The sequence below is a fragment of the Typopeltis vanoorti genome, chromosome 1 (assembly GCF_054136105.1).
Source record: "Typopeltis vanoorti isolate ZY-2024b chromosome 1, IOZ_Tvanoo_1.0, whole genome shotgun sequence".
Classification (NCBI taxonomy): Eukaryota; Metazoa; Arthropoda; class Arachnida; order Uropygi; family Thelyphonidae; genus Typopeltis; species Typopeltis vanoorti.
Window position 1 is genome coordinate 141610251 of NC_143549.1, and position 26334 is coordinate 141636584.

At 35.5% G+C, this 26334-nt stretch overlaps 1 protein-coding gene across 1 annotated transcript in view; it reads right to left on the reverse strand.

Moving 5' to 3' along the window:
- The window catches only part of LOC150110489 (phosphatidylinositol 4,5-bisphosphate 3-kinase catalytic subunit alpha isoform-like), a 329148-nt gene that overhangs the window by 52052 nt on the left and 250762 nt on the right, over positions 1-26334 (reverse strand). The window contains exons 13-14 of the mRNA XM_090394138.1: positions 20915-21021; positions 7370-7491 (exon numbers count right to left, since the gene is read on the reverse strand). Coding sequence (XP_090250264.1) covers positions 7370-7491; positions 20915-21021 — 229 coding nt within the window. The remainder of the gene's footprint in view (positions 1-7369; positions 7492-20914; positions 21022-26334) is intronic.

Sequence of the window (26334 nt, forward strand, 5' to 3'; positions counted from 1 at the left end):
TTTATTCACTTGTCTTCCTACCATACCAGCTTTGCTAATTCTGCTATCTATTTCCAAATTTAATTTGCCATCTTCACAAAAAAACTATGCCAAATAGCTGAAATATTTTACTTGTTATATAGGTTCTCCATTGAGAATGCAACTGAAGTTTATTATGTTTTTGCTTATTTTCATAGGTGTTGTCTTTTTATTGCAGATTTTCATGCTGAATTTGTTACTGCTGTAATTCAATTTAGTTAGAAAATCCTGGAGTCTCACATGGATATGTACCTTGTAGGAGTACAATGTCATCTGTGTAAAGCAAAGTGCTAAGTTTGACATCTCCAATTCTAATATCAGGTTTAATGTCACTTTCTTTCATAACGCGATCCATATAGATCTAGCCTTTTAGAGGTACTTGTGGCATAACTATTAAACAACAAAATTACTTGATAATCACAGTAACAAACTTTAATGAAAGAACAGATATTTTTTACTGAAAATAACGGTGCATCATCATCAGTGTGTAGAAACAACTAGCAAATTAAAGAACAGGAATACAAGGTTAATTGTTTAACATTAGTATTAATACAAGGGGGATTGTCTGGAAAGTTCTAATAAACACCTAGAACAAAAATGATATTAAAGCAACTGATATAACCACAAGAAAAAACATATCTTAAAACCCTTTAACCCACATGTTTCATCAAATTGTAATAATTTGTTCTTTTTCTTTTAGGATATAAGAAGACATCAAATTAATTTCTGTTCTAGGTATTTATCAGAAGTTTCCAGCCCCCCCCCACTCTCGTAAATAATATTAAAACTATTTTTAATGAGAATCTTCCAAACTTTTGGGGGAGATAGAGAGATAATCGTTCCAATTCAGGTTAGGTCAATGTAAAAGGGCTTCAAAACTTTCTTTGAATTCAAAGAAAATTTCCTTGTTGTTGAAGTTTATCCACATAACTCTACTTGAAACTGCTTTCCAATCTATAAATTTATCTTCAATGTTTGGTATTCAATGTTATTGCTAGTCCTTCCTTTCCTTTATTATTATTATTACGTGACACCTCCAGGGAGTCCAAAGACTCATCGAGGGAGGTCACTCTACAGCTCTTTGTCTCCATCACTCAATCCACCAACTACAACTACCATAATCATCTACACCAATGACATCTGGCACCCACCACCACTAGCATTTTCACAGACAATCACAAACATGTATGCCCACGATTTGAACCCGCAGTCTTTTGGCTGGAGAGCAGATACGCTAACCATTTGGCCAACCAGGTTCGCACACCTACTCCACAACTCTCCATCTCCACCACTCATTCCAACAGCTACAGCAAACTGCAACTACCATCTTCATCTACACCAATGCCATCTACTGCCCACCACCACTAGTATTTTCACAGACAATCACAAACATCCATGCCCATGGCGGGATTTGAACCCACAGCCTTTTCACTGGAGAGCAGATACTCTAACCACTCTGCCAACCAGGCTGGCTATTATATTGTCCAATATAACATCCTATACTTATTATTTAGTAAGATCTTACCTGTTTTTGTCTTCTTTGTCTCAGTAATGCCAATTATGTCCATGTGGTACTTTTTCAGTTCATCTGCAAGTTCAATTTCCTTTCCATTGATACTCCTTATGCTGAGTGTAGCTATCTTCAATTCTTCTGACATTGGGTTTGTTTTTCTTCTTTGGGATGTTGAATTTGAGTTTGTTACAGTCACTGACTTTTCACCATTTGCCACGATTCTCTAACGAAAACAGCAGGATCCTTGTTTAACCAAAATTAAAAATTTAATTAGTTAATCAAATATTTTTAAATATAAACAATTAATTACAATTTACAGAACACATGAATGGTGAGTATTAGTCAGTATAACTTCTCAAAAATGAGAAAATTTAAGCAATTGTTTTTTGTTAAGGTTTGGATTGTGAATGTGTGCTTCACAGCTTTGTACAATCTTTCCAAAAGAAAATAACTTTTATGTAAAACTTTGGTTTTGTTCCACTGAATCAATTGTAGATAATGCATGGTTTGCTAAACCAGATTTATTGGGTTCTTTAAGTGAAGAACGACCAGTCAGCACAAATTTTGGGAAGCTATACTGACTAATACTCACCATTTGTGTGTGCTGTAAATTATAATTAATTGTTTATATTTAAAAATATTTTATTAACTAACTTATTTTATTGTAATTATTTTTGGATAGCTATTAATGCAGATGGAGCTATTCTCCTTCAGCTGATAGTGTATATAATATCACACACTTGCAAATGATTTTCAATTTCAATTGATGTTCTGTTTTTTGTGACTGTTTTCCCTATAATCATATTGAAAATGACTGTTAAACATAGCCCAAAATTCTATAAATAAAAAGATTTAAATGAATCTAAGTAATTCCATTATTAATTAACATAAGTAATTCTATTATTAATTAGTTATAATGAATTCTTCTACTTACATCTTGATTTTTAGATCAATATATATGTATATGTTTTGGCCAAATTTGGAGAAAACAGCAAAGCTAATAATTATGGTCAGTACCTGACACATTCTGATCAGGATATGTGCTTACTGATTATTGTAAGTACCATGTTCTAACATAAAGATGTGCATAAAATCAATGGAAAGACCGCACAGGAAATAAAAATAAGTGCTATTCACTTCACTATGTTATTGTAATCTGTCAGCTGATCAGTTGAATTAATTAAGCAATAAATAAATAAAATTATATATATATATATATATATTGAGTTCATAACAGTTGAATGGCTGAGTGATCAACCATCTAGATGTGATACCTCAAATTTCAAAAAGCTTGAACAAGTTGTTAGGTGAGCAGTTAGATTATCAGAGACAAAGAAATTTGTTACACAATGTCACTCATGTTTAGTGAAAGCATGGAAGCTATATGAATTTAGCTTTGTTCTTTTGAATTTAAAATTGATGATTTTTATACATCGCCCCCCATGCCAATTTTCTGTAAGGTAGGCGAGGGATACAATTCAGAACTTAAACTGAAAGTTGCATTAATTTACTTATTAGCTGATTTTTGTGGATCCTAAGATAGATAGCAAAATAGGTTAAATCTCTAAATACAGTACTGTGTTTCCTTCCTTTTCACCAGAGCTTACTACTACAGTGACATCCAGGTTGTTTTATGAAACTGGATGTCGAACATTAATCACTGATCTCACTCATGTCTTTGAATTTATAGCACTGGAAGATAGTCCTCAGAGCAATAGATAACGGTAGTCAGTTTCAAGTGGGACTTGAAGGCAGCACAGAGATTGTATTTTTAAAGTTCTGGCTATTATGGTACATAATAGCAAGAATGAATGTTATGAAAGCTGTAATATTATATTATTGTGACGTACATGTGTTTCAAACAGGGTGGAACAGTATAACGAAGTTTTTCAAATTAGTTCTAAACCAAGAAAAACTGGAAAATTATGTTTGTAGTGGGACAGGGTTGGACCATATTGAATTCTGCTCTAGAAACCAAAGAAGGCAAGTTTTCATGGCATTTCTGGTTTCTGATAAACAACCTGGTGGTAGTGTCACACTGGAAGGTACAAAATTATAGATGAAATAGATGAAGAAATAGAAAAACAGAATAAACAGATAAAAATCAAACTTTTTTTTTATATGTTTGGGCCCATATACAAGAGGATGGCTGGTCAACCTATAGTACTTTAGTATCGTATATGAGTAGTGGGATGGGAAAGGAGGAACTTATTATTATTTGATTTAAAAAGCCTGTATTCCTTGGAAAATATATCAGGAGGAAGACTGTTCCACAGTACAGCAGTAGCAGGGATGAAGGAGGATGAAAAGAAACTTGTTCTGTGGGTTTCAAGGTGTACTGTGAAGGGATGTTGGGAGGTGGCTGTACACGTTCCAATGGGTTTAGTACAGAGTTGGGGAATTATTGATGTTGTTTCAGATGAGCATTTTCCATGAAAATATTTGTAGAATATACAAATTGCAGAGACTAAACGTCTATGTGAAAGTAGGGGGAGTGAGTCGGTAAAATATGGATCATTTATCAGTCTAATTGCTCTCCTCTGTATTGAGTCAAGCATTTTGAGGGAGCTTTTAGGAGCCCCACTCCAAATGTGAGAACAGTATTCGATAGCCGGACAGATTTGCAATTTGTATAAGGTTTAACAGCCGTTTTGAAGTGAAGTAACGTCTTGAGCAAAAGAGAAAGCCTAGTTTTTTGGAAGTTGAGGATGCAACGGTTGCTATGTGTTTATGCCAGGAGAGGCCTGATGCCATGGTAATTCCGAGAAGAGAAATTTCATCTTGTCTGGGAATTTGAGTGTTATCAAAAATAATACTGGGAGAAAATGATTCTTTTTTGTGGGAAATAAGACATAACTGGGTTTTGCTAGCATTGAAGCTGACGAGGTTATCTGAGCCCCATCGGAAGATGTGTTGGAGGTCAGAGTTAAGGGAAGTTGTGGATGACGTTCTGTGGGTTGAAGTGAGTTGCATAGGGTAAAGTTTATCAAATGAAAGGGCAGAGTGCAATGTGCTGTCATCTGCAAAATTGTGTATTGGGTTGGAGGTCAACTGAAGTAGGTCATTGATGTACAGAAGGAAGAGGGTTGGCAAGAGAACTGAACCTTGTGGGACCCCAGCATTAGTTGGATAGTGGAAGGATAGGGAGCCATCTACCATTACACATAGTGTGTGTCCAGACAGGAAGCTAGCAATCCATCTGCAGAAGTCCTGAGACAGTCCAAATGATGGAAGTTTGCTTAGTAAGTCTTTGTGCCAGACCTGTTCAAAGGCTTCAGAGATATCAAGTGCAACTACTTGGGATTTGCCAAATTTTTCCATGGCATATGTCCAGAGATGGGTGATATATGAGAGCAGGTCACCTGTTGACCGGCATCGAAGGAATCCATACTGGTGGTCGCTTAATAGCTGGGTACCTTCAAGGTAGAGTAGGAGTTGAGAATTGATGGTTTTCTCCATCACTTTGGATAGGATTGAGGTGAGTGAGATAGGGTGGTAGTTAGATGGCAGCAAAGTGTCACCCTTTTTGGGAATGGGTTGAATATGTTACAATATCCAGGCTTTGGGATATATACCAGTGGAGTATGAGTATGTGTACAGATGGTATAGGAGTCTGTTCTGCTGCACAGACCTTCAGGACAATTGGAGGAATGCCATCAGGGCCAGGGGTTTTTTTTGTGTCTAATTTTGACAGCAGGTTTATGATCTCTTTCTGGCAAAAGGATACAGGGAGTGTTGTATGTTGGGCAGTTGAAATGACTGGGGGGCATTTGTCATTGTCAGTTACATGCATTGGAGGCAAAGTGTGAAGCCAGGAGATTAGCTTTTTCTGTGGGTGATGTTGCAATTGAGCCATCTGGGTATGATAGGGTGAGAGTAATGTAGGGCAAAAGTTGTGACCAATTACTTTGGTAAGGTCGCAACCAAAACGCATAGCTGCCGCTGGGACAGGCTGCAAGTTTCTTGCTTTTTGCTCGTTCAAATTCTGTTTTGGAATCATTGATAATTTTTTGCATCTGTTTCGGGCTTCAGTATAGGCATTGAAGGAGGATGGAGTTCTTAATTTGAGCCAGTTGCCTGGTTTTCCATTAGTACAGCCTTAGCACATCTTTTGGAGAACCAGAGTTTGGATAGGGGACGGCAGTTCAGAGTGGTGTGGGAAATATATGTTATCATGCTGGTGAGGATTACTTTGGTGATGTGTTCGGTGCATATGTTTGGATTGGATGACTGCAAACAATAGTCCAACCATGGGAAGGAAACATAGTAGTTTCGGAGGCTGTCCCATTTGGCACTGTTATAATGCCAAACTACTCTTGTGCAGGTGTGCCTGTGTAAGCGTTGTTGCATGGGCAGGAGATGAGCACTAGGCTGTGGTCAGAATTACCCAAGGGGTTCACTATATTCACTGTATATTTGGAAGGGTCATTGGTAAGGAAGAGATCTAGGGTATTTGAGGAGTGATTTGGGTTATCTGGTATTCTGGCTGGCTTGTGAACTATTTGTGTAAGGTCATTGGTGATGGCAAATATTTCATCATCTCTACCTGCGGGATCTGTACAACTGGAAGAGGAAAGCCAGTTGGTGTTATGGACATTAAAGTCACCTAGGAGGATGATTTCACTATTAGAATAGTGGGACTGGATGAAATCGACTTTTGAGGAGAGGAAATTAAAGAGCTCGGAATGGTTGGTGGTATTGGGAGTGCGATAGAGACAGCAGATGAATTTCAAGTGGCAGAGGGATATTTTTAGCCAAAGAAGGTCAAAGTTGGGCGATTCTAGGTTAGGTGTCTCAGGCATACACCACCTTAGGTTGAAAGGAGTTAAATAGTGAATAGTTTGGATGGTTGAGATGGATTGTGCTGGGGGAAGGTGAAATTTGAGTTTCTGTTAAGAAGAGTAGGTGGGGTTTGGTTGACTGTAGATGATAGTGAATGCTATTAAGTTTGGAGTTGAGATCATGGATGTTGGTGTAGTGGATATGCAGGGGTCTGTGGAGCATGGCTTTGACCTCAAGGATCTTGCAGTATGCAGGTACTGCATAGGTAATGTTACCTATGCAGTACCTGCATACTGGTCTCCTTGGTGGCTACTAGAGTCGTCGCTTGGTTTTTGCATTAGTTTGGTTTGTTTGTAGTCTATGGTCAAGCTGTTGTCAGCATTTTGGCGTTTTTCTTCTAGCTGTCTTCGGAGTTGGCATCTTTGTTCCCTTTGTGCAAAGGTCAAGCATGTATATGCGATTGGGGGCAAGTGTCATTTAGCTTGCTATTTATCGCCGTTATTAATTTGGAAGTGTTTGTCAGTGTATCACAGATCACTTTCAGAATATATGGAAAGTTCATTGAAAACATGCAAAAGTTAAAAAAATTTTCAACCAAAAAATCATATACTGCCTATAAATGTTTTCAAAAAGTCAATATCTCTGACAACTATCTTAATTCATAAAAGAATCTGAAATAAATGTTTTTATGTAAACAGATAAGGAGAATTTATTGCGAATGGGATAAAAATTTTGAGATGTTTAATTGAACTTAATTATTACTGGTATAAATTACTACAGTATGGGGAAATATTATGCAAAAAAGAAGAATGGTGGCCATATTTCTATGCATTAATCAACTCCAGTCCAAACTACTCTCTTTCACGTGCTAACGAAAAAAATACTCCAGACATGCTGTCATTCTCAAAATAGAGGATGTTGAAAAGTTAATCACATATAAATAAGCAAAGTCCTACCTCTGCATGTGTGCGTGCATGCATGTGTGTGTGGAGGGGGTGGGGCTTGGAAAAATTAATTGATATCAACATCATCTTTATGAGTAGACATAAGGTTTACCATCTCCATTTTTGAATATTATAGCATTCAATTTGAAAAGACATTCAGCCATGGGATCAGGATTTTTCCACACTAACCACAATGGTCGTTTGGCAGAATCCAAAATTTTGCACTCTTCCACACTAAAAATAAAGCAATAAAAATAATCAGCATTCTGCAGATAAAATATATATATAAAAATAAAAGAAAAATGTAAAGATAGAAAATGAGCCAATGACATATTAACTAAATATTTATTTAATCTTGGATCACATTAACCTATACATAATGGATGTAAGCAAAACACATTTCCTAAGCAACTTAGTTTCTATCCAACTCTAAACTCACATAAAATTTCATACAATGTTTTAGTTACAAGAGCAGTAGATGAGGGGAAAAGCATATACTGCCATTTTCTTGGATTTAGTGAAGGCATTTGACAGGATGCTACATGACAAGCTGATATTTAAGTTGCAGCACATGGATTTGGATGTCAGATTGGTCAACTGGATTCAGGATTGGCTGTCCGATAGATATCAGAGAGTTGTGTATGGTGGTGTAGTTTCAAGGAGGCAGAGGGTTACAAGTGGGGTCCCACAGGGCTCAGTACTGGGAACTATATTGTTTAACCTTTATATCAATGACATTGTCAGTGGATTGCAGGGGGATATTCAGTTGTCTGCAGATGATGTGAAGCTGGGAAGGGCTATTAGTAATAGTGCAGATGTGGTAGTCATGCAAGCGGATTTGAATAAGCTAGACAGATGGGCAAATGAATGGGGATATCGGTTTAATGCAGCAAAATGTAAGGTCTTGAGTTTTGGGACACGTCGATGGGACGCTGCATACTCTATTGGAGGAAATATACTGGAGGAAGTAGGGGAGACAAGAGATCTGGGGTTGATGATTGATAGAAACTTGAAATTCAAGGGACATATTGCAAAGGTGGGGAAGGTAACACAGAGGATTGCTGCAATAATGAGAAGGACGCTGACCTGCAGAGAAATAAAAAAATAATGGTACAACATGACAAAATTTCATGCCGGCTGGGGCGTCGCCCGGTTAAACAAGCCCAGTGGTTACAGGGTTGACACTGGGGAGTTCTTTCGCTTGGTTGAACAGCAGGAAGGAGTGATGACAAGGGGCCATCCCTGGAAGTTATGAAAGGAAACTGTGAGCACGGGGGGTGGGGGGTGAGGAGGGGTTTCTTTGCATGGAAGGTGGTTGAACCGTGGAATGCATTGCCTGATAGAGTGGTGAGAGTGAGAACGGTCAATTAGTTTATGGAGTGGTATGATAGACTTTGTGTTTCCTACGAAGGACCTCCTGCAATGAGTCTTTTGACTCATTGGAGGCCTGAATAATAATAATAACAATCAACTCTATAGAAAACTTGTAGGAACTAGAAGCAGTTTGTAGCGAAGAGTTTTCTGTAGTGAATTTCCTTCACAATAATGTTGGGCTTATGTTTGCTGATAGGTCCTGAATGGCTGTCAAAATTTCTTACTAGTTTTTGTTACATCAAGCAAAGTTTTGTTACATCAACTATATTATAAACTAATACAATATTATATATACTTCTGGTATCCAATAATAATGTGGAATAGATACTAATTAATGCACATCACATGGTTATTTTTATTTTCATCTTTGTTTCATCAATTTTTTTAAATAATTTAACAAGGTCATTTAAATTTTGTTCTATTAGTGACATTAATATGTTCATAAGAAAGCAGTATGCATTCATATGACAGTGAGGAGAAAGCTGCTATATGTATGTTCCAAAAAATGGGAAAGATTTGTGGACTGTTTGGGTAAACGAGAAGGAAAGCATTAATGTACGTGAAAAGTGTCTTGATAGATTAGTGATTAGAAATGGGAGCAAACATCAGGACAATAGCAGAAGAGCTTAGGCAGGAGTTAATGAAAATGAAAAGCAAAATGAAACATCTGGAAGAGGATATTAAATATCTAAAGGAGAGATTGGCTGATGATAATGTGAAGGAGGAAGTTAATATTATGAAGAAAGAGTCACAGGATAGTTGTATATCAGCATATGGTACTCGATCATTAGAGGTGTGATTATACTAATAAAGTGCACAAAGCATGCTTTCCTGGTGGAACAATGAAGCAAATAATTGATGCATTGCAGAAAAGGAAATACCGAGCATCAAATTTAGTGGTAGTCGTGGGCACAAATGATTTAGTTAAGGAGAAAAAGAATGTTGATAGAAACTTCAGGAAGTTGTTGCAGCAGGTAAAGAAGAAGAATAGTGTTGTTGGGAAAGTAGTCGGCATGTTGCCCATGATATGACAACAGTGAACTGAAAAGGAGAGCAGAGATAATGAATAGTAAGATGGCTGGTTATGCGAGGTAAAGGGGGGGTTCGATTTTAAGCTGATAGATTACATTTGAATGGGTTTTGTGTTTGGCATTTAGAAAGTCACTGTTTTCTGAGATGGCACAGAGTCAACCTATGAAGCAGGATAGCACAAACCAACAGATTGTACAGCAACAGAAAGATGGATAGGAGGTTGAAGATGTGGTTGCAGCAGCACAAGATGATGGAATGCATAAAGGTGAAGATGAAACAGCTAGGAATGGAAATCACAGTCAGGATCAGGGAAATGGTAGTGGTCAAACCGAAGAGAGAGAGAGAGAGAGGTGTAGTTATAGCAGCTAGAATACAGAATGTTAGTGCTGGAAGAATGGCCTCAAACACACAGGATTGTTATGTTTATACACAAATGTAAGAAGTATTCAAAACAAGGGAGCCAAGTTTGTTGCATTGATTGAGATGGTATGCCCAAAGATAATTGAAATAAGTGAAACTTGGTTGTCTGAGGAAGGCATGATGTCGGGAATGGAATTAAAAGGACATATAATTTTCTGGAAGGACAGAAATGTGAAAAGATGAGGGGGGGGGAGTGCTGTTGATGATTGCAGAGGAATTATGTCTGCGAAGTGTGGAAGTTGATAGTGCATGCACTATCAACTTCCATTTTGAATCAATGTGATGTGAAGTTGATATAAACAGGTCAGTATATATCTGATAGGACACTGTTATAGGCCAGGGAATGCAGAGAATACTGATTGTGAAATGTTTAGGCAAATTAGTTGGCATGTAAAAGAAGGTGATCCTGATGGGAGACTTTAATTACAGGAATACAGAGCGGAAGGAGGAGATGGTGTATGGGAACAGGGAGAGCGAGTTTGTGGAGTTTCTGGGAGATAATTATCTTAAGCAGCATGTGATTGAAGCAACTAGAGGCTTTAGAGTTTTGCATTTGGTGATAACTTCACAACATGTAATTGTTAACAAAGTGTTGACATTGCCACCGGTTGGTGAGAATGATCATGAGGTACTTGTTTGGGAAGTGATGAAACAAGAAAAAGTCACTGCCAAAAATGGATACATGTAGAAGTATAAAGCAGGTGATTATAGGAAGCTCTGTTAAAGTCAGTTAGCATCAGCACGTTGGGTAGATGAGCTGAGTGTGAAAAGATGTTAACAATGCATGGAAACTCACAAGACAATATTTGACAAAAAGCATGTATGACTGCATACCAAGGGTTAGGTGAGTAAATAGAGTAGGAGTGAAATGGATGAACAGTGAAATCGAGCAAGCTGTGCTGGAAAAGAAAATGTTATGGAGGAGGTACAAGACAGTTGGTAGTGATCGGATCCATGAAGAGTATAAAATGCAAGCTAGAAAGGTGATAAGCATGGTAAAGAAAGAAGAGGTGCAGTATGAGAGGAGATTGGCTGGTCAGGCCAAGTTTAACTCAAGGGAATTTTTCTGCTACATAGTAAGCAAGAGGAAGAATAATTATGGCAGCAGACTAACACCTGCAAAGGATATAGTGGAATTATTGAATGAGCACTTTATCAGCATATATCATACCAGTGTAAATGATGCCATGCAATATATAGAAGAGAGGCAAGTATTAGGAGAATTGAAAGTGACAGAATCAGATGTTGGTTTGGTTAGATGTGAATAAGGTTGTGGGAATGGATGACATATCACCACATATTCTTAAGAAATGTGTACCACAATTGGCTATACTCTTGACCTTGTTTAATGAAAGTCTTGCAGTGGGTAGGATTCCCAAGGAGTGGAAGGAAGCAAAATAGAACCTTGTATGCTTGTGGAGTGGTACTAAGAGAGAAGTCTCCAACTATAAGCTAGTCTGTATAACTGCAGTTGTGGTCAAGGTGTTGGAGAAATTAGTAAGGAATAGAATACAGCAGCATTTCTCAACCGGGTTCCGTGAGAAATAATAGTGAATAGTAATGGCAAATAAATGAACTTAAACAGTGGAAGAAAATAATAAATGTTCTCTGAAAGGAATAAATTCGAGTTTGCATTAGTTGTATTAACTCCCACTAGGATGCGAGGCAACTGTCCATGATCCACTTATCATACGGCAACTGAAGCTAGTTCTAGTGCTAGCTAATGTCGCTTATGAGTCAATGCAAGCAAGAAACGCGAGAAGCGCAATCAGGTCTCTTATTAATCTTATGTTTTCTAGCGTGTAGGTACCTATTCACTCATTAATATGAAAAGTTTGTACGTTTTCTTGGCTGAACTCCACTTTACGGTGATCGTAATTTCTGGGAAGGTTACTCCTTTATTTCAGGTTGCAGTCGATAGTTTGAGCAATCGATTTTTGTTTATTTCATCAATTTATTAGTTATATCGTTACAAATTGTGCATTTAGGTTTTATGTATTTATGAAAGTTAGATTCAAATAAATAATAATTATGTTTACAAGCTTATAAAAAATGCAGCTAAAATCATATGTGGACTAAGGAATACAACTCCTGGAAAAATAGCAGAATTCGAATCCAACCTTGTTCCTTTAAAACTTAGGTGGCAAGAAAATCTTATGAAATTTGCAGAAAAAAGAGTCAACCTTGCACATCATAGAACAAGTGAACTTTTTAAAAACTGGAAACCAACAAACAGAATAAAGAAAAAATCAACGATGCATGAAATCACAGAAAATAAAATTCCCTTGGATTGTCCAAATAAAATAGCCAACTACCCAGCATTTCCTCCAAATCAAGACAGGAAAAATATAGTTATCAACTCTGAAATAGGGAAACATGAGAAAAAAAGCCTAGAAAACCCTGAAATCTTGAAATCATTAGCCCTTTCAAAAATAATGGAATATGGACCTGACTCAATAAAGATCTACACAGATGGCTCCAAAAATCCAAATGGCAATTCTGGGAGTGGCGTACTCATCTATGGCTCTCATAATATAGAACTAACAGCATTGGATGCAACTCATACCATGCAGAATTAATAGTCATTAACACAGCACTGCAATATTTGGACAAACAAAACCCGAAGGAGTTTATATTTTTCACAGATTCCTTAGTAGCCCTTCAAGCTATTAAGAACTGCTACACTAGCCATCAACAAATACATAGAGACATAGCAAAAAACATAAACAAACTACATAAGGATTCCAAAATAATCTTCCAATGGATCCCATCCCATGTGGGATTAAAGGGAAATGAAACTGCAGATGAAGTAGCAAAAATGGCCACAACATCAAGTGATACTACAGATTTCGATCTTTTTAAAACTACCCAAAAAGAACTATTCTTCAGGACATGACTCACCACTGGTACTCAGCAGAAAATCCAGGAGCTACCATCAACTCCAAGTTTAATCGCAGTGCCACTGCCATGATCTCTCGCCTCAAGACCAATCAAGTTTAGCAATGGCATAAAAGTCTTCCCCACCTGCAAAATCTGTAACATCGAGGAAGCATCACCAATGCATTTGCTAAACTTTATGAATATTTCCAAATGTGAACTCTATAACAACCCAGAAGAGGTACTGTATAAAATACATGAACTTGACCTCTATGATCTGGTGTAATAATACCATGGGATAATAATAAAAAAAAAAATAATAATAATTATGTTTAAATAATATTATTAATTACATTATTTGGTACTTATGTATTAACGGGGGCCAACCAATTTTTCATAATTATTTGTTTAATTTCTTTTTATTATACTTTTCTATTATATTTTTATTAATTTATTAAATATTATATTACTAACATAACTGAATCTGTTTTATAAACTAATTTTCTCGGCCTTTTAATTTAACCAATTTTTTTTTAAAAAAACTAATACCTTTAATGATAGTGTCGCACGTATTAAGTATTTTTATTGTTTCAAGACCAATTTCATTTGAGTTACACGGCAACCACTGTTAGCTAATTTACATGAAAATATATTCCCACTTTCAATTCGATATATTGATAGTTTGTTCTGAATGGTGAATAAGGTTACATAAGAGCGTATACTGTAGTTGTTCCATTTTCTCTCTCCTCTCCTCCCGTTTTCCTGTGTATTTCTTTTGTTTTCCTTTATGTTTTGTGCTTCAGTTTTATTAGTCTAATTTTGATTTATCATCTTTTTTACATTTGTTATTTTATAGAAATTTCTAACCGTTAAAATGTGGAAATTTTTGAAGAGAAAAAATCCAGACAATTCTGAAGAGACTAGTGATGAAGAATTAGAATCTCATGCCGAATTTCAAAACACAAATACAAAAATGAATACAAAAAAGGTTCATCTTTACAATGAAAATTACTTATCAATGGGATTTACATTGACTGGTGATCCAGATTGTCCTCTTCCACTGTGTCTCGTCTGTGGCAAACAACTTTCAAATACAGCAATGGCTCCAGCAAAATTGAAAAGACATTTCACGAAAAATCACAATGATATGGAAAATAAAAGTGCTGATTATTTTAAAACACTATTGCAATCTTAAAAGAAACAGAGTGCAGTTTTTATGAACAAATTCAGTGTCAGTGAAAAGGCTCAAGAAGCAAGTTATTTGGTAGCAGAAATTATTGCACAGAAAAGGAAAAGTCACACACTTGGTGAGAACATAATAATGCCAGCATGTAAAATTATAGTGGGTAAAATGCTGGGACAAGATGCAGCACGAGAAATTGAAAATATTCCACTTTCAAACAGTATGATAAGTCGACGTATCCATGATATGTCAAATGACGTCGAGGAGGTTTTGTGTGATAAACTGAAAAATAGCAGTTTTTTCATCCAAGCTGACGAGTCATCAGATCTTACCAATAAATGTTACATTGTAGCTTTTGTAAGATTTGTTAATGAGAGTGAAATTCAAGAAAACTTTCTCTGTTATAAAGAATTACCTAAGACAAGCAGAGGAATAGATATATTCAATATTTTATCCTCATATCTGAAAACAAAAGGTCTTTCTTGGAAGAACTGTATTGGCATCTGTACTGATGGTGCTCCATCCATGGTAGGCTCCATAAGAGGTTTTGTTTCTCATGTAAAAGAAGAAAATTCTGATGTTGTCTCAACACACTGTTTTATTCACAGAGAAGTGTTGATGTCAAAATCTCTTGGAGATGAACTGAAAAAAGTTTTTGATGATGCCACAAAAATGGTCAACTTCATTAAACAAAGGCCAGTTCACTCCAGGATGTTTAAAAATCTGTGTGAAAACCTGGACAAAGAGCATATAAATCTTTTGCTCTATACAGAAATCCGGTGGCTAAGTAGAGGAAAAGTTCTAAATAGAGTGTTTGAGCTAAAAGATGAATTGCAAAGATATTTTTCAAGAAAACAATAAACAATCTGCGCCAGCTTTTGAAGATCAAAAGCGGGCGCAGATGCTTACCTATTTAGCCAACATTTTTCATTACATTAATATGCTGAACAAGTCACTGCAGGGCCCTGGAGAAAATATATTAACTTCAAGTGACAAGATTCTTGGATTTAAAAGAAGGCTGAATCTTTGGAAAAACATGTTGCAAAAGGGAATCTTGATATGTTTCAATTACTGGTGGGGCTTAAAAGTAAAGAAGGATATCATCAAATTTCAAGTCTTATAACCTACCTGGCAGGGCCCTAGAGAAAATATATTAACTTCAAGTGACAAGATTCTTGGATTTAAAAGAACGCTGAATCTTTGGAAAAATCATGTTGCAAAAGGGAATCTTGATATGTTTCAATTACTGGTGGGGCTTAAAAGTAAAGAAGGATATCATCAAATTTCAAGTCTTATTGTAACCCACCTGGAAGAACTGATGATAAAAATCGAAAATTATTTTCTGTCCCTTCCAACACAAATGTATGATTGGGTGAGAGATCCATACTCGGAATCTTCTGCTCATCCTGAGAACTTGACTTTAAGAGAAGAGGAAGAACTTTGTGGGCTGAAATCTGATCGTACATTCAAAGTGAGCTTTACTGACCTATCCCTAGACAAGTTCTGGATTTCTGTTAAAGAAGAGTCTCCTACTATTCATAGGAAAGCAATAACTATGTTGTTTCAGTTTTCAACGTCTTACATGTGTGAGCAAGCTTTTTCTTGTTTGACAAGTATTAAGAGCAAAGACAGACATCGTCTCCTTTCTGTTGAAGATGAAATCCATGTTTGTTTATCTAAAATCCAACCCTGAATTTAGTATTTGTGTACCAAAAGACAAGCACAGGTTTCCCATTAGAAAATTAAACTTTATTATTCATATTTGTTTCAAAAATAACAATTCTTTGCACATATTTTTGTTTATATGACATTTTACTTTGATTTATCTTATTGTTATGTCCTCACTTTCCTCATATTTCTTCTTACTTGGCTTATAATATTTACTTCGTGTCTATATCGTTATTAATTCCTTAATTCAACACTTTCCGTTAGAACCTTAATTATACTTCATTAACTCTTTAATTTATGCAGTCTCAACATTTACTTTGGGCCGTTAACAACTTTAAGGATATTGCACGTAGGGAGAAGACAAAGAGATTCCCAATGGACAATGGCAATTCCTTTGTTTCAGTGTTGATTCTTTCTTCGGATTCAGGGAAAATTTCTACTATACTGAGCCACCCTGAATCCTAGATTTCTGAACAATGAAAAATCAGAGAAGCAGAACTTAGCATAGCACACTATTCTAATTTCTTAAACTATATGAAGTACTTCAAACCTCATCAATCTCTAACTTAGTTTGCAGTCGTAGCCTCCCCTATAAATTACCTCCCGTCGTGGTTCGATTATTTATGAGCGGTGCAACAGAAAATGAAATCAGGCAAGTCAACTATTGAGTCTAAAGAAAACATTTAATTACACTCTAGTCAGATTACATATCATGAATAAACTTTGGCACATGCTAGCTTCAATGTCAATCTCAATGAAAAACATAATTATCTATCATAAAGGTTGTTTTCTTGATCATAAATAGTAAATAATAATATTTGGTTAACCGATCAAGTGTTGATCAATATTTTATTAATTAACTGGACCAACTAGTTTCGCCACATTTATCTGTTGGCTTCTTCAGGGCACTAACATATAGGTTTAAACACTCTCACAATTATGCGTAACTGCAAAACTGACAAGAAATTTGTCAGTTTTGCAGTTACGCATAATTGTGAGAGTGTTTAAACCTATATGTTAGTGCCCTGAAGAAGCCAACAGATAAATGTGGCAAAACTAGTTGGTCTAGTTAATTAATAAAATATTGATCAACACTTGATCGGTTAACCAAATATAATTATTTACATAATTATCTAATCCTTCTTAGTCTCTCTTAGCATACATAAGTTTCAGTTCAGTTAAAACATTTTATCAAAGGTAAATCATAAGCTTAAACTCCACAATACTAAAGGTTATTCATTCATTGACATTAAAGTTAACTCTAATTTCTTCATTCATGTCTCAGAGTTACACTACCCTCTTAAACTATATCTCTAAAGTCCTTGCATAAAATTCACAACCTTCTAAACTTAATGTCCAACTAATAATTACAGTCTTTCTTCTTTTATACATTCACTAAACAGATTAAAGTTTCTACTTTACCAATTGCTGGGGAATTATTAGAACATCATACATATCACGATATAACATCACCTCCAGGTCCACCCTCCATTCTGCTTGGTTTGCATTACCCCACTGAATGGTGCAGATGGGATATATCTCTGGCGACGAAAGCAGGTGCTCGCTGCTCACTGGTCATCTGGTTTGGCAAGGCTTAGCTATTTCTGCGGCAATCAGGAACTCAGCTCTGCTGGGCAATTCCTTAACCAGCGATCTCCCAAGGACTCCTCGGCATGCTCCCACGCTCTCTGCTTCGACGATCCTTCCAAGGAACGGGGACGAACATTGGCAAGCGAAGAGAACGACAAAAAAAAAAAAAAAAAAGCCCCGAGCTGGTGCTGCTTCGTGTTTTAAATTCCGTGCCCAACACTTCCTTACTACGTCATAAAATTTCTCCCTCTTTGCTCACGTCACCTTACATTTCCGTAATCTCCCCTAGCATGCTCTTCGGTGTGTGTGTGTGGGGGGGGGACTGCGTGCTCTCCTTCCACCGTGCACGTTTTGCTCCTGGCTATCGGTACTTAATCCGATTAGCCTTCTCCCAGCCACATACAAATATTTATAAAATTTTAGCAAAGTTTAAACAATGAATTTATTCACAGTAAATACATTACAATACCATGGACAAATAAATAGACTCTTAAATTATTATTGTTGCTGGTAATTTACAAGCAATTTTATCCATCTGATATATCAGTATATGCCAAAATGTAAGATGCATGTTAAGTTCTGAAGAAAATATAAATTAATACAGTTTCATTCAGAACTTAACATTATTATTTTGAAAATTACAAATAAGTGATAAAGTTATCATAGCACTTATTATTTGTTTTCCTCATGATCTTTAAATTCATAAATAATTTAAAGATAATAACATGCAGAAAGATACTAACAATGATATATAATAATTATTATGTAGGGGTTCCCTACAACATGGATATTATTTCAAGAGTTCTGCAAGGGCAAAAAAGGTTGAGAAACACTGGAATAAGGATTGGGTTGATGGACACAGCATTCTTTATAATGGTCAGCATGGATATGTAAAGGGTAGGTCATGTTTTAGTAATTTACTTGCATTTTATGATAAGGTAACATGTGTTAGATAAGGTAGAATCATACAGTGATATTCTTAAGACTTTCCAAAAGCGTTTGATAGATAACCATGATAGCTGGTGTATCATTCACCAGGTTGTGTATGATGGAGCAGTGTCTCAAAAAAAGGAGCATAACCAGTGCCATGCCCCAGGTTTCTGTTCTTGGGACTCTGCTGTTTAACTTGTTTGTAAATGATATATCATGTGGACTGACTGGAGATCTTCAGTTGTTTGCTGATGACACAAAGTTGGGAAGAATTATAAGCAGCACTGCTGATGAAATTCCCTTCAGGAAGATTTAAATAGACTTTTACTTGGACAAAAGAGTGGGGTTGTAGTTTTAATATCAATAAGTGCAAGGTGTTGCATTTTGGAGTGCAGAAATATAGCTGTGTACTATATCGATGGTGCTGTACTGCAGGAAGTGGATGAGATTAGAGATTTGAGAGTGATGGTTGACAGTAGACTGAAGTTTAGAGGGCATATTGCTAGTGTTGCAAAGGCTGCACATTGTAATGCCGCTATGATAAGAAGTAACTAACATGTAGGGATAAGGAAGTAGTTGCGCCACTGTATAAGGTACCAGTCAGGCTGCACTTGGACTATTTTGCTCAGATCTGGTCACCTGGTTTTCAATGTGATGTGGAGACATTGGAGAGGATCCAGAGATAAGTGACTAAGACAATATCGGGACTTTGGAATGCTGGCTATGGAGAGAGGTTGAAGAAATGTGGATTGCAGAATTTGGTAGATAAGAGGAAGAGAGGTAATATGATAGAGACATTTAAGTTAGTGAGAGGATTTTATCAGATTAATCCAGAGGGAATTATAAAAAGAGTAGAAGGTGAGAGGGGGAAGAACAAGAGGTCATCCCTGGAAATTGTGTAAAAGAGTGGTGGAGAGGGGTGTGAGGAGTAGATTTTTTACATGGAGAATTGTCAGTGAATGGAATGCATTACCAGAGTGTGTTGTTAATGCAAGGAGTGTTAAGGATTTTAAGATTCTATATGATAAATATGTTGTCAGTTGAATGAATCTCCCACGATGAGTCTGCTGACTCCATGGAGAGTGTAATAATAATAATAATATCTTCAAACCATTTCAATGGTTTGAAAATCTAAACACGGAGATATATTAACCAAAGCATACCAACTTGAAATTCAAGTTCTAAGAACTTATACACATCAACTCCCCACTCCAACTCTCACACCTAAAAAAAAATTCAGCTGTAATTAAATACTGAAAAAAAGATTTTCAAAATCACATTAGGTATCCCTTTGATCCTTCGGACACCTAAGATCCTATGAAAACAACAAAACCAGTACCATTGGTACTTATACTAAAATGACCAATGAACAAAAAGCATGTTCAGTGCCTTTCATTTCAAGTCTCACCTTCATAACCAGAAGGCAACAATTATCTGTGAGAGGACACAACTCCAAATGCTGCATGAGAAGCTACGCATTTGAAAGTATTAGTGAGTAAATACAATGTGTTCATTGATCTAAGTTTCCATGGCCCTACAGTCTCCTACTTTTCAAATGGCATGAACAAGCTGTTCTCCTTGCTACAAACTACTTTGCATCAGTTAAAAAAAACAACAAGAATTTATTTTATATTATAAAAATTCTGTTTGTATAATAATTCATTAAACCGATTTTCTAATACAGTTAGTGTATTTTCTTGTTAACAGTGAAAAAGAAAACATGAAGGAACAAATAAGTATGTGTGCTTGTTTGCAATATCAAATTTTTAACAATTTTTAACATATCAGACATATTGGCTTTAATACATAATTAAAAATTATTAGAATTTCCCAAGGAAAATATTTGTGTATTTTCCTTGCAAACATAGAATGAAAAATTTCCTGAATAAACAAAACAAGCGATCATATCTTATCTTATTTATATGATAGCATTTAACATGCAGAAGTAACTTTCAAATCAAGTCAAAAATTTTATCTATATGAATATATAGATAAATATATAGGTTTATGAATACAAAGTATTTCATTAATTGACTTGTAAACAATTAAAACAACTTTTGGCAGTAAAAATTTTATTGTTTTCAAAAATGATTAAAAAACTCTTAGACCCTGACATGTTTAAGTGATGTATTCATCATTTTTTTTTTAAAGAGCATAATTACTAACTTTCCTAAAGCAACTAAGACCAATCTCCCAAAAATTTGACCATTATTACACCTGAGAGATAATAATAGTAATAATAATTATGAACATCTTATATATTGTTATAGAATATAACCTTGTTTCGGATTTGTCCTTTATGTGTGTGCATGAAGTGCCACTGACAGTAACTATGATGCAATAAACTTACAAAAGAAATCTGCCATCTAGTAAACTGCATTTTGCCTGATTCATTTTTACTGTGATTTTAAAATTCAATTTGTAAATACCTTGTAGTTATTTCAGATCTAACAATGCATATTTTAGTATAAAACCTCATTTTAATTAGATCATTAGTGAATGATCTAATGAAATAATGAAAAAAAAATAAAATAAAATATATACAAAACTCATATCTTTGTTCATTATACAAATAAAACTTACATCAGATTTCCAAGGACATGACTACTATTTAAAGGAGAAGGAAAATTTTGTAATGCTTCCAAGTAATCAGCCTGACGAACTTGTTCATAAAGAAATTTTAATCGTTCCTGTAATCAAAAGAAAATACTAATTATACAGAGGAAGAAGAGCAATAAACAAAGTCTTTCTCTACCAAATAACTTGAACACAGAAAACTATGGGGTAGAGTAAGATATCATTATCTAACATACAAGATTTATGAAATCCAGTTTCTTGTAATACTACAACATTTGCACATAGACACATTTGTTAAAAAACCATATATACAATCACATACACACTGAGACTTAGCATTTATGGAAAATAAGAAGATATAATATAAACACTTCTTAGTGTTTATATTATATGTGTTTAAATTTTATTCTTTAAAATAAAATTTAAAAAAACAAAAAACAAAACTGAATACTCCAAATGTGGCATACTGAAAGCCATTTTTGCAGATTTTCTTGTACTGCTCATTTCTACAAAATCTGTAATTAATTTCTGCATTTTCTTTTTATTTACTATGGTGTATACTTTCTGGTTATGAAGTTAAACAGTTTGGTGAAATCTGCACTGAGATCCATATATGAATCCTTAGCTACAAAACAATTTTCAATTTTCCAGCTAGCTCAAGACCACCTTCTTATAGTAAATGTTTGGTCATTATGCCTACTAATTTATCTTTGGTAGCTGGGTTTATATGCTAGTTATTCATAATGATATTACTTAAGGAAGTTGTATATAACATACAATATATTAATTAGAATGACTCAATTTTTCCAACATTAGGAAACAATGAATAACATGTGGGAACTACATAAGGTAAGTATGACTGAAGCAGAACAACAAAGGCAAGTTTCAAGTGCTAAACAGTGTTCCCTAGCAGGCTGAATGGGTGTTCTTGGCTGGTGGGCTGAAGTTCTAAGGACAAGTGCTTCCAAGATTTGAGGCAGTTTCACACAACCAAACTTGTCTGGGTAGTTCCTTAAGGTTGAAACAGATTCTCGGAAAAATCTTTCACATTTCAATTTTCTCCTGTGAAGTAGAGTGGCATTACAAAAGAAAAACTGAATATCCCCTAATGTGTCATATTAACTGAAAAGCAATTGTTTCCTTCTGTCTTCATTGTACTTATGGTGAGTGTCCAAGGTGTGATCAGCAAGCAGATATAGTCTTTGTGTTCAGCAATTCTTATGTTGGCACTTCTGCCTATTTGACTGTGGTAGGAATGCTTACAACTGCATGGTACCTGGTAAACACCTGACAGGTCTAGGGGTTGTGAGTGGTCTTTGGGAGGGCAGATAAGGGATGTCAATTTTTATATGGTCTGTAAGTGGTTACAAGGGGTGTATCTTTTGAGGATTTTTGCACTTCAGAAAAACTACCAGGAGCAGTTCTTTTACTAGATATATATTTCAACCTCAGGAACAAAATTAGAACCAGTCCTTAAATATTGTCACTGTTATACATCTATTATGACAAAGAATATTAGTGAACTGGTAAGCTGTTTCCCTCTGGTCCTTTCTTTGTACGTGAATTGAGACTCTGATTAATTAACATAAATTTTATCATGTTAATTAATCACACTCTCAATCTATACTCAAGATATAAAATTTATTTCAGTACAAGATTAATCTCAATCTTGTCAAAGCTGGAGGCCAAAAAGGAATATGGTTTTGCTCAAGGATAGAGCAAAACCATACTCCTTTTTGGTTTTGGAGGTAGGTCCATTTCCTGTTTTGTCGTAGGGAATAATAATGAAATGCCTTAAGGCAGAAGTCCTCATTGAATTTTAAATATGTTTCTTGCAGATAGAAACAGACTGGTTTGTGTTTCTGAGAAGAGTCTTGATATCAATGATATTCTGGTGGAATCCATTGCAGTTCCACTGTAAGGATTTTCCTAATTTTTTTGGATTTGTAGACTTGTCTGTTTTCGAGAGACTGAAGACTTACTTTTGTCTGGCCTGTACTTGTCAACTGATTTTAGGAAGTATGAATGGCCAATGTCTATCTCTTCCTCTGGAAAAATTTTTAATATAATTTGCATATTGAAATTAGTTTAGTTGACTTTCAGTGGATAACAGAAGCGTCCATTTTTTATGTGTGAGTGTCTGGTGGGTTTTCTTTTTTCATTTTCTGCCCATACACAAGAAGTTGGTTGTTCAACCTATAGTACATTAGTACTGTGTATGGGTAGTGGGTTAGGAAAGGAGGAACTTGTGTAAAATTCGATGCGGTAAAATTTTATTAAAAATTTCCTACATCGATTTTACAGAAGTTACAAATCATGTGAAATACTGATTGTAAACTTGTAAAGGTAACTGACTAAAGAATGAAATAGAATTGTAAAGGTTAGAAATATACAATAAGTTGATTTAATATTAAGTTCTGATGTGAAGTTTTAAGGGTGACAGAATGTAAAAATATTTCTGCCCCAAGTTAAGAGGATTAGACAAGATTATGTTGGTGACAAGATAGAGAACAAAGGTATTGAAGATCATTCAGATGTGGAGATTTTGCTGCCAAAACTGAACGTCAAGACAACAGTGACGTCAGTTATTTACAGAAGATTCAGGGGTCTCCGACCTTAAAACAAGAAACCTCGGAATTGTATAAAAGAGGTCTTGAGAACCATGGGAGAGCTCTGGAGTTTTTGTTTTGCTGCAGTCCATTGGCCCGCTCAGACTTCCAAGATTTCATTAGATCGTGACTCCTAGGCACAGGGAAAAACCAGGAGAGGCAGCTTATTCTACGGAGATGTATTTTCAGTAGTGGAATGTGCCGTGTATGATCAGATACGTCAACAGTAGATCCAGAACCAACGGTGAGCTACGCTACAAATCCCAGAAGAGGACTACACCAAGACGACCGCAAAAAGCCATTCAGCAAAGGTTAGGAAATAGGACCGAGGAAAGCAGTCGACAGGACCGCCACAATTCTTTAAGCTGGTAGGACTGTATATGTTTCTACAAATTTGTGAGTAGATTCTATTGTATTATCGCTGAGGTAGTGATTAAGAATTGTATGTCAGCTGAATGTAGCTTTGTTAAAATAGTTGTATAAGTCGCTATAAGAAATAATTGAGGCTGAGAATTAGCTAGTATATATATTGAGAAGAATGCTAGCCAAAGATATAGATTGTAACAGCTCTATAGATTGTAAAAGATATAGATCGTAATTGTAAATTAAGTATTATGAATAGCAGGTCTAATTTGTAAGGTTACAACTTCAGCTCAAGATAGATATCAGAGAAATTGTTTAATTGTGTATCATATTGTAAAGTTACCTAAGTAAAATAAACATGTTTTGTTTGCTTAAAATTATTGCCTGATCTTTGACCAATGCACTGGCTCATAAAAACAATCGAACCTGTGTGCTAAAATTAGAGAAATTGCCACGAATGACTATTTAAGTAATTATTTTAGAAGGTAATCTATTTTATAAGTGTTATAACAAATCTTATGCTATAAAATTAATTCAGAGTGGCATAGTCGAAAAATATTATAAATTTCCCTGAATTAAATAGTGTGGGAGATAGTTAACTGTAACCGTGAATTGCCTATTTCAGAGGCCTTTTCACTAACACTTGTAGGAAGTATAAATGATTACAAGCAGGGACTAAATTAATCGGCTTAAATTAGAACAAGGTAAAGAGTACTTAACAGAAGGATTTAACAGAGTAGAAGTAAAGTAGACATAGGAAGGATAAAGACAAAAGAAAAATAATACAAAAGGCGCGACATAGATATTGAAGAAAATAAATAACAACAAACAAGATTATAACATAACATCATTTTTACACTGTAAACATTTGATTTGTCAATCAAATGATTTACATGGCTATAAATTGTATTCCTTGAGAAACACAGTGGGTGGTGGGGGGAAGACTGTTCCACAGTGCAGCAGTTGCAGGGATGGAGGAGGAGGAAGAGAAACTTGTTCTATTTGTTTTTAGGTGTACTGTAGGGGGATGTTGAGTAGAAGCTGCATGTGTTCCAACGAGCTTAGTACTGAGTGAAGGAATTATTGATGTTATTTCAGATGAGCATTTCCCATGGAAATATTTGTAGAACATATATACTGCAGAAACCAAATGTCTGTGTGAAAGTGAGGGGAGAGAGTTGGTAAGAGATGAGTCATTAATAAGTCTAATTGCTCTCCTCTATACCGAGTCAAGTATTTTGAGAGAGCTTCAATAGTTGGGCGGATTTGTGATTTGTATAATGTTAACAGCTGTTCAGAGGTGAAGTAACATCTTGAGCGAAAGAGAAATCCTAGTTTTTTTTGAAGCTGTGGATGCAATGGTTGTGATCTGTTTATGCCAGGAGAGGTTTGATGTGAGGGTAATTCCAAGAAGAGAGATCTCAAACTGTCTGGAAATTTGGGTATCATCAAAAAGGATACTGGGAAAAAAAATGGTTCTTTTTTATAGGAAATAGGACTGAATTGAGTTTTATTAGCATTGAAATTGATGAAGTAATCCGAATCCCATTGTAGGATGGCTTGGAGATCAGAATTGAGAGTGGTGGTGATCGATGTTCTGTAGGTTGAGGTTAGTTGTATAGGGTAAGGTTTATCAAAAATGAAAGCGATGAGTGTAGTGTGCTGTCATCTGCAAAACTGTGTATTGGGTTGGGAGGTTGTTATATATAGTTCCTCTTTGATATGGTTTGTTGTTCTCGTGTGCGCCATTTTAATGTCATTGCTCTTTTCCTAAAATATTTTACTTCCCTCATTCTTTTAACCTCCCTACTTTAACTACAAGAATTACAAAATTTCCTTGACTCTAATATCTGTATCACTTCTTACGTGTTCATTCTATAAGGAAAGCAAATTCTATATCTCTGGCCGATTCCTAATTTTACTCACGTGCTTACCCTGACTGTTAAAGGTTATTCCTTGCTATAAGAAATGAATCCTCTAATTTCTGTCTGGGGCCGTCTCCTCTTCAGATATTGACAAATTTGTTTTTTAAAGCTGCGCCAGCCAATATCTTGAATAGAAAGGACTCTTATTCAGGGAGACTTTTCCAGACCTTTGGTGCACATAGGAGAATAAATTTAGTGCTTATACTCATAAATCAAATGCTCTACTATGACTCAGTAAATTCTAGTTTGCAGTCGTAACCTCTATAACAACATGTTATACCTTTCTTTCAATTCCTCCCCCCCCCCTTGCTATGGTTTGAATTAATGAGTGGTAGTTTTGGTTCATATCACAGGTGAAACTCAGGTATAAAAGAAAAAACATATTTATTGGAATCTAAAGACATAATATACACTTTCAATTAGTTTAATGACATGCTAAATCAAACTGATTAATACTCTAACGTATGAACAATAAATCCTTCTCTTGAGTTAGAGATTTAGCACACATAATATACACATTATACTCTTC